The sequence below is a fragment of the Gopherus flavomarginatus genome, chromosome 2, assembly GCF_025201925.1.
Source record: "Gopherus flavomarginatus isolate rGopFla2 chromosome 2, rGopFla2.mat.asm, whole genome shotgun sequence".
Lineage (NCBI taxonomy): Eukaryota > Metazoa > Chordata > Testudines > Testudinidae > Gopherus > Gopherus flavomarginatus.
In genome coordinates, this window is record NC_066618.1 from 285964901 (window position 1) to 285977481 (window position 12581).

At 41.9% G+C, this 12581-nt stretch overlaps 1 protein-coding gene across 3 annotated transcripts in view; it reads right to left on the minus strand.

Annotated features, from left to right (window-relative positions):
- Positions 1-5701: 5701 nt before the first annotated feature.
- NDRG1 (N-myc downstream regulated 1) overlaps positions 5702-12581 on the minus strand; it is a 59478-nt gene continuing 52598 nt past the window's right edge. For all 3 annotated transcript variants that reach the window (XM_050941064.1, XM_050941065.1, XM_050941063.1), the window contains 5 exons: positions 12328-12379; positions 11461-11508; positions 8632-8667; positions 7685-7736; positions 5702-6384 (listed from right to left, as the gene is read on the minus strand). In XM_050941064.1, coding sequence (XP_050797021.1) covers positions 6119-6384; positions 7685-7736; positions 8632-8667; positions 11461-11508; positions 12328-12379 — 454 coding nt within the window. In that variant the 3' untranslated portion in view covers positions 5702-6118. The remainder of the gene's footprint in view (positions 6385-7684; positions 7737-8631; positions 8668-11460; positions 11509-12327; positions 12380-12581) is intronic.

Consider the following 12581-nt stretch of genomic DNA (forward strand, 5'->3'; position numbering starts at 1 on the left):
CTAACCTCTGCCTCCCATGAGGCAAGCAACACAGAGCACACATCTTCTAAGCTGTGGGTGGGGGCCTTAAAAATATTTGAAAATGCATCCAATAACCACCCCATTACCTTCAGGTGGAGTAAAGGCAAGTCACTTGAAGACCAGCACTGCAGAAATTGTTATATCCCACCCTTTGAACTACTTTAGTCTACATACCCACCCTTTCTCAGAGTTACCACACATCTTCACTCTTAGGGCCCTGAAACCTCTTGCAGATGATCACAGAGGAAAGTCATTTTTCAGGCAGAAAGTCAGATCCATCCCATCCCAAACCACTCATTTACACAACAAGACACTTGCTGAAGGAAAGGTCACAGAATAAGTCACCTAGGGACTAGTTTGTCATCTTCGATCAGGTTTTGGAGTAGCTGCCGTGTTAGTCTGTGGCCTTGTCTACACCACAAAGTTGCAGCGCTGGTGAGGGAGTTATAGCGCTGCAACTTAGGAGGTGTACACATCTGCAGGGCATCACCAGCGCTGCAACTCCATTTGCAGCGCTGGCCGTACACCCGTTGAAACTCAGGTGTAGAGGATCCAGCGCTGGTGATCCAGCGCTGGTCATCAGGTGTAAACACTCACCAGCGTTTTTCTTGACCTCCGTGGAATAAACAGGTATCCCAGCATACCAGAGGAAGCCTCTCTGGTAATCAATCAGGTCTCCTTCCCCGCGGTTTGCTCTCGCATTCCCCTAACCCCCGTGCAAGCAGATCTCCTTCTCCGCGGTTTGCAGGGGGATTCGGGGAACACCGGAGCAAGCCGCTGGGAAGGAGACCTGCTTGCAGGGGGGTTCAGGGAACACCGGAGCAAACCGCGGGGAAGGAGACCTGCTTGCAGGGGGGTTCGAGGAACACTGGAGCAAACCGCGGGGAAGGAGACCTGCTTCCCCGTGGTTTGCTCTCACATTCCCCTAACCCCCCTTGAAGCCGCCCAACAGCGCTGCAGTGTGGCCACATCTAACACCACTTGCAGCGCTGGTTGCTGTGTGACCACTCTGCAGCGCTGGCCCTATACAGCTGTACTAATACAGCTGTAACAACCAGCGCTGCAAAATTGTAGATGCAGACATACCCTGTATCAGCAAAAAGAACAGGAGTCTTGTGGCACCTTAGAGACGAACAACTTTATTTGAGCACAGACTACAGCCCACTTCTTCAGATGCATAGCATGGAGAACACAGTAAGAGGCTAATTAATTAAGGGAAGCTATTATCAGCAGGGGAGAAAAACTTTTGAAGTGGTAATCAAGATGGCCCATTTTGGACAGTTGTCACAAAGGTGTGAGGACGCTTTAACATGGGGAAGTAGATTCAATTAGTGTAATGACTGAGCCATTCCCAGTCTCTTTTCAAACCTAAGTTAATGGCATCTAGTTTGCATATTAATTCAAGTTCAGCAGCTTTGGGTACTTCCATCTTTTCACGTTCTCTGTATGTATAAATATCTTGTGTGTTCCATTCTATGCATCCAATGAAGTGGGCAGTAGCCCATGAAAGCTTATGCTCAAATAAATTTGTTGGTCTAAGAGGCCACAAATACTCCTTTTTTCTTTGAGCAGGAGACTTCTTAAAATCAGCTCTACTGACCATCTGGAAACAAAGTAAACTTTGATAGGCCAGTCCCACAATTTGTTAATCTGATAAAAGTCACATTCTCTTAGTAATGTAAGCTTTTTTGAAGCACTGGAGAACACTGACAATTTTTGTATACACTTAGTTACATTATGCCATAAAGTTATTAGAAGCATTTAAATGTATAGTATTGGCTAATGTAACTATTGAAAACTGACATCTACTAACCCTGGCATTAATGCCTGAGAGGCACACACTAAAAGCCTTAGTAATGTGGTCTGACATATCACTATAAGATGCATGCTAGGTAAATTCTGCTGTAGCTTAAGAGGAAAAGTCCTCTGGACAAGATTTGGAAAAATGATTGGGAATTTTGGATGCTTCAGGCTTCATTAAGACCTGTTAATTTGGGTACCCAAAAAATAATATTTTCAAAAATCTTGACTCTAGGTAAGATTATTTATTTTTGTACATATTGAACAAAATTCATCCTAGCGACACAATTTGTAGAGTAGGAGATGAAAGGATCCCAAGTACAACCGCAGAGCCTTGGGTGCAGGATCATGAGGAGTTACTTAAGAACTATGGAGAGAAAAAGTGCATGTTGATTCAGGTTGTGATTAAATATCTGTAAGATACCCTAACTTGAGATCTGAGTGCTAACTCAAACTAAAAGCTACAGTTCTTCAGTAGCATGAAGCCTAGCTCTTTGTACAGTTCAGCATTGTTCCTTGCCAAATAGAGTGCCTTTGTGATGAATGACAACTTTGCAACAGAGGCCCTGAGCAGCAGGTCTCTCTACTGCAAGAGGGATTGGATAGGTTCCTGCTTATCTCAAAGTCAAGCAGTTAATTTGTTTAACAGGCAGACTATACACCCTGGTGGGAGTGTTTACCCATTCCTGGAAGAGATGAAAGAAGGGCACACTTGTACCCTTCTTTCATAGGTTGGTTTGACACACATTCATACCCAGCTTTTACAGACGGCTTTACACAAGTCCAGCTCTTAGGATCCTGGCTGGGATGATTTAGTTGGGAATTGGTCCTGCTTTGAGCAGGGGGTTGAACTAGATAACTTCCTGAGGTCCCTTCCAACCCTGATACTCTATGATCCATGCTGTCTAAGCACTGTTGCCTGAAATGCTGTTACTGGGCTCAGATACATTAATGATTTTGAAATGGTTTATACTTAGATCAGAGGCTGGGGAAAAATGGGACTAGAAGTCAGAGCAAAGCTGAAAATCCATCTACTGAAAATCCTGATCCTTAAATCACTCCCCATGTAAGGACAGTTGATTTATCCAACATGTACTTACTAAGCTCTTTATCCAAAAGACACACACACACACACCCCTCTACCTCCCTACACCTGTGCCCCTCTTCTGTTAACCTACTTCAGTTCTCTACAGAACCTGCACACATTGAACTTCATCAATATTTCCCTATGTCAAACACTCACTTGCCCTAACATTTTTTAACTTTACTGCTAACTAGAGCTTGTAGGGACTACTCCTTAATGGAGTGTGAAGGTCATGGCTGTCCCAGGGAGAATGACTCCAGTTCAGGTTTCATGTGACTTTTATGCTGCCACTACATTGCAGAATAAAAACTAGGGTATTGCAGTAGACAGGCACTCAATGTCTGTAACATCCTACGCCCTAGAAAAACATACAATTCTGATTAGTTTTAAAATGAAGTTGGGCACAGATTGGTTTAAGATGACTTAAGTTTTAGTTATCAGGAAGCTGTATTTGAGAGATGTTCTGGACAGGTCTATTAATGAGACTGAGAAAAGGAGCTGTAGTTTAGCACTCAAGACCATAGTCTCTCCTCCACCCTCCCTTTGCAGGCATAGGACAAAGGGATCTTCTCCAGATCTCCAAAAGGGAATGCAAGTCCAGACTCCTGTATTCCACTCCAAGCTTTACTCGCATGTGACCTGGGCCAAGTATTTTCCCTATTTATAAAATGGGGATAACATCTCCCTTCCCCAGGGGTGTTGTGGAATTCAACTTCTGTTGAGTACTCTGTCACAGGATCTCAAATTCAAATGATAGTGTGGGACAGTCTAAAGTCCCCATTATGCCTACACATAGAAAAACAATCCCTGCACTGAACAGCTTACAGTGACAATGGACAAGGGGGACGAGGATCACAGAACTGGAAGGGACCATGAGAGGTCATCTAGTCTAGTCCCCTGCACTCAAGGCAGGACTAAGTATTATCTAGACCAGGGGTTGGCAAACTACAGCCCGGGGACCACATCCGGCCCTTCAGCTCCCACTGGGGAGCAGGATTGGGGGCTTGCTCCACAGAGCTCCAGGAAGCAGCAGCATGTCCCTGCTCAGGCTCCTAAATGTAGAGGCAGCCAAGGGGCTCTGCATGTTGCCCCCGCCCTAAATGCCACCACCACAGCTCCCATTGGCCAGGAACCACAGCCAATGGAAGCTGCAGGGGTAGCGCCTGTGGACAGGGCAGCATGCAGAGCTGCAGGAGCCAGAGGTGGGACATGCCACTGCTTCTGGGAGCTGCTTGAGGTAAGAGCTGCCTGGAGCCTGCACCCCTGAACCCCTCCTATGCCCCAACCCCTGACCCAGCCTGGCACCCCCTCCTACCCCTCATCCCCAGAACCCTCACCCCCCACCCCTGTGTCCCAGCCCAGAGCCCCTTCCCACACACTGAATTCCTCATTTCTGGAGGCACCACAGAGCCCACAACCCCAGCTGGAGCCCTCATCCCCTCCTGCACCCCAACCTGCAATTTCGTGAGCATTCATGGTCCACCATACAATTTCCATACCCAGATGTGGCCCTTGGGCCAAAAAGTTGGGCTAGACAGCAGGCAGGATAAGCTTAGCTTGAGAGTTAAGGCACATGGAAAGGATAAATGCAATCATCTTTACAGATTTGTGGTCAGGATACAGGATTAAGACACAAGACACTGCAAAGTTACAAATTTATTTGGTTTGAAATAAATACCAATAGTTCATTAAGAAAACTTTTGATAGACTTTACACAATAGTTCATTCTCTTGAATATCGGTTCTTCTTACCAACCACCATGGAAACTCTGCACAAGAGTGTAAGTTAGTCAGTGTGGAGTAACCTAAATTAAGTTGTGTTCTTCTGAACACAGAGAACTACCCAAAATATTTAGGTATTAACACTTGCTATTTAATTACTCAGTATCTGATTTTTCATAGCTACATAAGAATTGTGACGTAGCAAATATGTATCAAGCATGAGAAAGACTGTCCCAGTATGTACGGAAGAAAAGCCGAAGAACACTATGAAAGCCTGTGGGTGCCATGCCCACTTACTTACTTCCAAAAGAAGATAACCTGGGAGATATCAGTAGGTTACACTGAGATGCAGAATCACACATTGCTAAATTTACAGTCACTAAATATTATGTTTATCAATTACAAGGTTGCCCTTCCCACTGCTGTGGAATAAACTTCTCAGCACCAGCAAATTCAAAAATCAGAGGTTTTAGGAGCTAGTAATTAGTGACAGTTGAATGTACAGTATTTAATTACAAGCCATTCCTCAGTTTTTCCATCTTTCTACAATTAACAGCTGCATCTGGCTTTGTTTACAGAATTCTGAGTTTTATAATTGTGCTGGATACACAAAAAACCTCAAACTCCAAAGATTAAAGCCATGGAATGTGAAAGTAAAACTGCTTCCACTGAGCAGTCATCATTGTCATGTACAGCTACTTAAGTGTCAACTATGTCACCAAGCTTTGCTGTGTTGTGAGCTCTTCGGTTCAAGATCCTGCCAAAGAGAAAACATTAACCTGCTTATAAAAGTTAAACCTGGTCTTCACTTTGTTAAGCAGGTCTTAGGAATGGAGGGGGGGAGGGACTAAATCTCAAAACTCCCATCAAATAAAAAAAGATGCCTATTTTAGTAACATATTACTATTATTATCAAATACTAATTGGAAGGCCTATAAATGCACAAGTTTAATTTCAAATAGCAGGAAAAAATTAAACTATATACAGTTTGAGTTTAAACTCCAGCTTCAACATGAGGCTGTACCATTTTTCAAGTCACCCATAAAACACTGCATCTCTCCCTTCCCCCACCTAATTTTTTTTTTTTTTTAAACGTGCCACAAACTGGGTCACTTTATTTAGCCAAAGGAGGTGAGGGGGAAGAGATAAGAAGTGGGCATATCCTAGTTTTGAAACTTTGTTTGAACGGGAAGTCTGGTTTGATTTTGAAACGTTCACAGCCATATTAACTTTGGCAAGCAGCCCTTAAATTTTGGCATCAGTTGGAGGGCACAATAGCAGCAACCATCTGTATTAAGTAATAAAAATAGAGCAATTGAGATGTTTGCTTTCTTTGGTCCCTTTCAAAAACTCTGGTGAACAGAGTTCATCTTACAGGAAAGCCTGATATTAATACCAACTATGTGTTGTGATACACAGTGGGCAACCATTAAAAGGTTTACAGTTTCAAACTACATCCAGGTTTTTGGTGCTTTTTTTTTTTGAAAGGTATTTAACAGGAAACTTCCATGGATTTGGGGCTAGTTTGTTCAGCATTGCTCGCAGAGTTAGGAGTGAGCTCAACGCGTGTGTCTGTGTGCGCGCGGCTCCTGGATCCATCACCAGTATGGGATCTGTTCCTGTCACCCTCACCGGTATGGGACCTGCTTCTTGTTCCTTCCCCAGTGTGGGATCTGCTTCTCTGTCCCTCCAAAGATGTGACGCTGGAACCAGATGCTGTACGGGACCTCATAAGCCTGGTCATACTAGCTGAAGGCACTGAAAGAAGAGTCCTGTATTAGTGGATTTATTTAGAACAATTTAGCGTGCTTGAAAACAAACCCTTGTCTTGAATTCTCAAGCTGACAGACTAAGGCCCTGATCCTGAACACACTTTTGCACATGCTTAATTTTACACATGTAAGTAGTCCCACTATTCATGATGCATGAAGTGAAACAGTTCGGGTATAAACTGAACAAACAGGACTAATTAACGTCTTAGATGTGCTATTTATGGGGCAGTCTTTTTTTTTGTTAAACATGCCTATGTGCTTAAAGCAGACTAGTAATTTTACTCCAAACAACTGACACTGATTCTTCAATTCCAATTTACACACTTCTCAAGTCAACTGTGCCTGCTGGTTATTACAATGTAAGAGAATGCGTAATTTCTAAAGCTAAATAATTTTAGATTCATACTACAGGTATTCTGCAAGTCACAGCAGAGCTAATGCTGTATACAGAAGATGCTAACACAAATTTACAGGAGAGTTAAGTTTTCCCCTCTATTTTTAAAATTCAGTTTAAATATCCAGGTATTAGGTGAATACAGGGGATATGCACAGAAACCAAATATCAGAATGTCTGCTTTTCAACCAAGTTGTGAATGCATTTTTTTAATTCGCACATATTTCTAACTGGGTGCACAGACAGCCAGTGTCCCATCTACCTGGCCTTTATACAGTCAAGTCAGACCTTTGCAAGTTTGTGCACAGCCGCTAGTGTGCCAAGCTGCCCCAAGCTGCATGCTCAGTTTGAGTCAGGCTCTGAAAATACTGGTTCAAATTGTGCAAGAGATTCATTTCTCCAGTCCATGAGGCAAAAACAGAGAAAGAGGAATAAAAGGCAGTAAAGAGATTCAACTTAGTTCAGTTCATCTCTGTAGATTTGATATAGCAGTATGAGAATATTTCATTTTGTCTTCAAGTTGGAAAGGAGCACCTTTGTTTAAGGGCATCTTTACAAGACATGCATCCAAACAACCTCCGAATTGGCACCATGGCAATTTACTACCAGTGAAGTACATACATACCAATGGTCACAGTCAAGTCACACTGAGATATAGCAGGGACAAGACAGGAGAACTGCAATATCTCAGATATCACTACAAATAATATCTGTGGGCACCAATCACTGATTGGACTAAGAGTCCTCATGCTACTCTGCTACAAGCTCTTCCCTCCCTCAAAGACAGCAGAAATTTTGTGGTGAAATCTATATTTTCACAAACAGGTTCCTCTATTAGCCCACTGTACAACTGAACGATAGCTAGTAATTTTTTCTTTTAATAAATACTTACTGTATCCCATTCCCTGAACGAAGTATTTGAAAGCTTCTGCAAGCTTCGCAGGCTGTAAAAGGAAATGGAAACATATTGAATCCAGTAATGGTCAAATGAGAGACACTGTAGTATATGCTGTCTTAGTCTCTCCCTGGGTTCTACACAATAGTGTTACACATGTAAGAATGAATATACAACTGAGAAAATTCCCCAGTTCCGATTTTGTTCTCTCCTCCTCTTCCCTGCTTCCACCACCCACCCCGTTATACACCTATTGTACATCAATATTAGCGTGTAGCATCTTAGCTCAGTCAATTCTCCAACTGACCTCAGCCTGAACCAGGCCCAAGTTTTGCTAATGCAGTTACTGAAGCAGAAGGTTCAAAGGAACAGTTTGTCACAAAGCACACAGCAGTTTCTAGAACAATTCCAACTAGCTGAAGTTAAAGTTTTGCCTCCATAAAATGAATGAGACTAATTTAATAGATTGCTACTACTCATGAACTGCTGCACTGACAAGAATGTCTTCCTCTGCTGCTGGGCAAAGCAGGGACTCAAATAAACTGAGGTGACAGTATTTCTAATTGAACTTATGCAAGATTGTACTTTACAGTACAGGCAACATTTTCTTTTACACCCCAAATCTGAGAATAATGGCTCTTTTTGGTCTAACTTTACATACATCAATGGGAGGGGCCGAATAAGCGCTACACTGGTATTTAAGCTTCTTACTTAAGGTTTTTCCATTCTAAACCACTTTTAAAAAACCCCAACAAGGATGGAGTATCTTTCTTGCATCCCTCCTTGTCACTAATCACACAATACAATGCTAGCGCAGTCATCTTCTTTTCAATTGTAGTCGTTTACAAATTCCAGTTTCTTCAGAGTAACAAAAATTTGGTCACATTTTGCAACACGGACTCGTGTAAGAAGTGTTCGCAAGTTTTCAGTCAGTCAAATCATACCTGGGAAACTTGAGGGAGACCACCAGAGTCTGCCATCTACAAGAAAGTAAACAAAGGTAGGTCAGCATAATGCCAGAACAGGAGTTCCTTTCTGAATTCAGAGATCAAACCTTGAATATATTTCTTTGGTATGTTTATTTGGAACATCAAAGCACTTTAGAGACAAGCATTTATTCTCATCATAGATAGGAAAGCTTGAGTAGAAGGCAACATTTAAGGCTTTTTATAAAGTGAACACCTTTCTTAATGCATTACCCTAGAAATCTGGATATCCAGCTCTTTTTACTGGATTTCAATGGTATGTCTTGGCTCTGAACAGGGAGATGGCACACTGGTGAAGAAAGAAAATACTGAAGATCCTTATAGGTGAGGGTATTAAAAGCCAGCAGCAATGGCTGGAGGACTCCAACAGGTCCAACAGGAGGTAGATTTGTTAAGGGAAGCCAGGTCTGTGAAGGCAGTCTGACTGTCTTCACATTTTTTGTACCACTTCAGTTTTCCTGCTTGTTCACCCCTCAAACAACAAGAACAGGGCTATTCCAGTGAAAGCAATGAACAGAAACCGCCAAATTATGATTTACAGAAAGACTGCAGTCCTATTTGGGATTAGCTAGCAGTAAAACAAATCCTGCTAATCAGGGCTTTGGAGTGGAGACTGGAGCTGGGGCGCGGAGCAGCAGAGCTGCAGGCTTTTGCCTGGAGCTGGTGCAGAGCCGGAGCACAGCTCCAACTCCCTGCTGCTAATAGTCTAGAAATAGGACTATAACATAATTCAGAACCTCAACCTCGGAAAGAGTGGTCATGTAAGGAGGTCTCCAGCTGAACAATGGTAGAGATGAAAGTTTATGATTGCAGGGTGAAGGGTGCAGGAGAGGATTTGGATGGTTAAAATTCTCTATTAATGTTAAACAAAAAACATTGAGAGTTTATTGCTTAGACATTAGCACTGAGTAACTGCATTCTTTAATTATATCCTAGTAGGGAATATGGCAAGAACTCCCAATCCTGAGGAGACACTTTTTCTATTAACTTTTATTTAACAATGGTTAAGAACTGCAAACTACAGATGCACCCACTCCATGACTACCAAACAAAGAAATATTAAGACATTTCTGATTCTGAGCTATGCTGGAAAGTAGCCCCAAGTACAGAAAAGGCAGCCAGGTATGACAGTGCATGTAAATCAGAATATTATGTATTTATTCTACAGAGTAATTACAGCTTGTTGTGTTATTGCAGGAAGAGGTAGTGAGAGTATGTGTACACAAACAAGGGCATCCCAGCCCTAACTCACATCAAGCTAGCACAAGTATAAATGCTGGTTGCAGGTGGGTTTGTACTTGGTATAAACCAGTAATGCCTCCACTGCCATTTCCAGAGCTACCATGGCTATGCTGTTGATCTGGGCTGTAATGTTAATGCAAACTAGGTACCTTTCATTTCGCATCTGCAGCGTCCACATAGGGGAATTACAATGCAGCACCTTGAGTGCAGTAATTTACAACCATGTAATGCAAACCGCAGGGCAGGGTAGACACAACCTGAAACTTGTGTAGGAAACAAAGCAGAAACAACTCTTTAGGTGTAGCAACTCAGCCATCCCGGACAATGGCTTGTGATATGATCATGGACACATTATGCAGTGACTTTATGCTACTTGCAGTGTGCTTGAGCCCAGAATGTTTGTGGATGCCTTGTCTGCTCACAGAAAGTGTTCAGACAAAGAACAGAGTGACTGCACAATGTACATAGGTGCAACTATGGACCAGAACAGAGCTATTAAATCCAATTTTAAGTTTAAACAAATGTAGTTGATGCTCATAATCAGGTACGTCATTCCCTCAGCCAAAGTTAACATTATTTACTTAGGGTTTAGCTCCTCCATCCCTATTCTCTTCCCTCAAACCCTCTTTTGAGGTTTCAGGCTTGTATGAACTATTTTGCCACTCCAAAATGACCATTCAACAGGTCAAAGCCCATGTCTACCAAATTTAGTAAAAATTATTGATTTAACTCTGTCTCTTTATATATGTAAAATATTAAAAGAGTTTTCATTTTACTTCTGATCTAGCCTGGGTCTTGACATAAGGCAGTTAAGGTAAAGTTGTTTATCACTTGTGATTAATAGATTCTACGAAATGTCCAGCTACTAAAATCCAAGAGGAAAGACATTTGTGACTATTCCTTTGAGGCAAAAATATCCTATTAGCAGAAGCCTGACGAGTTCACTCTGCAGCAGTATTTTGCACTGACAATACAGTTTTACTTAACAGGATTAGGGGGTCATTTAGTGAAGTGCCAGTTTTTAAAATCCATTATAGGATAAGTTTCTAAATATACAGACAGTATCATCCTCCTCTGAATGTTTAGCTCAGGGTTTCAACCCCTGAGGTTCTACACGTTCATGAATAGTGAGTCTGCAGGTTAAACCTACTTTTGTCCACAAGTTTAAAGTACCGTGTACATATGTTGTATAACTAAAATGGTTTTAATTTAAAAAAACAGAAGGTGAAAAAGTGTGAGCCCACAGCTATTCCCCCTCCCAGCTAAGTCTGAAGCATGCAAACAGCTTTCTCCCCCAATATTGTTTCTACAACTACTGACCTATTTTCCATCCTCCCCTCCAGTAATGATTTCATTCACTAGTGCTCACTGCTCTGTGCTCAAGAAAACACTTTCCCCTGTTTACTTAAAACTGATCTTACACAAATGCTCAGTATGTACTGGCATGCACACACTGGGCTAATTGTGCTGTCTCACTTGTTTAAGACCAATGGGGCTGCATCACTGTAACACAAATATGCACTTTACAGTTCTTATTCCTATTACCTTTAGGAGTGTGGTCTTTGTTGGGTCCAGTTTAGAGTTGCACTCTACCTATATGGAAATATAGTAGTATTAGCATCTTATTCTCATCTCCAAGACCATTATTCTTAAACAGTTAGTTCTTCGCGGTTCTCTCATCTAACTACTTTTTCCGTAACTTAATTGTATTAATACCTGGCTCTTCAAAAGGGTTTGGTATATCCTAAAAATTACATGTTAGATTTCCCCCGCTGAAGCTTTTCTAAAATATTATTCAAATTTTGCTCTAATAGTCTATTCCCACATGTACAAGCAAGTCCATTAGTAAGGAATTAGGACAGTTTTGTGCTTCACACACTGTAGTGGCAACAAACGCCGTCATGTGACTGTGGATCATGTGGTAGAATCCCAGATGATAAGCAGTCATATGGCCAAAGAGTGGACATACCCATTAAGGCACAATGCTTTAAGTCATTCAGCCACTGAGGCTAGCTGTATCAGCCAAAGCAACACATTGCTTCCAGAGTAATGGAGTGCAAAACTCCATTTAACAGCAGAGAACACTCTATAATACTGCATACAGATTCTCTTCTAAAGGAAAAACATTTGTAGATCACATTTTTCTCAACCAGCTCCTTATATGCCTAAAGTATTGCTGTGGCAACTGTCCTAGAACAGTAGCCATTACATAACGGTATCCAGAGGCATAGATATCTAAGGAACAGTGACAGCTCTGTCTTGAAACGGAAGCATTAACTATGCTGGGTCAATAGCAGGAGACTTTCCTATGTGGGGTGTGATTTCTGCAATGCCAGCATAACTTCCCAGTCTGCATACTGATTAATACAAAGGAAAAGTATGTTCTTATTATGAAAGTCTGACTATACATACCACAGCATCAACAGCAGGAGAACTGTCACCAACCACCAACAGTGAAGGGCATCTGCAAAGAAAAAAACCACAAGACAGTGGTTACTTCTATGATCATTTCAACTTTTCTATGCCTCGGCCCTCGCTTTTCTCAAAATTGTCCGTTAGTATGAATGGAAGGATCCTGACCTGGTTAAGTGACTAGAAGCAAGAAATAGCATCTGCTGTCCCAAAGATGTAACTGACTAGTTTTATTATTATTCCTGGAATCCTCT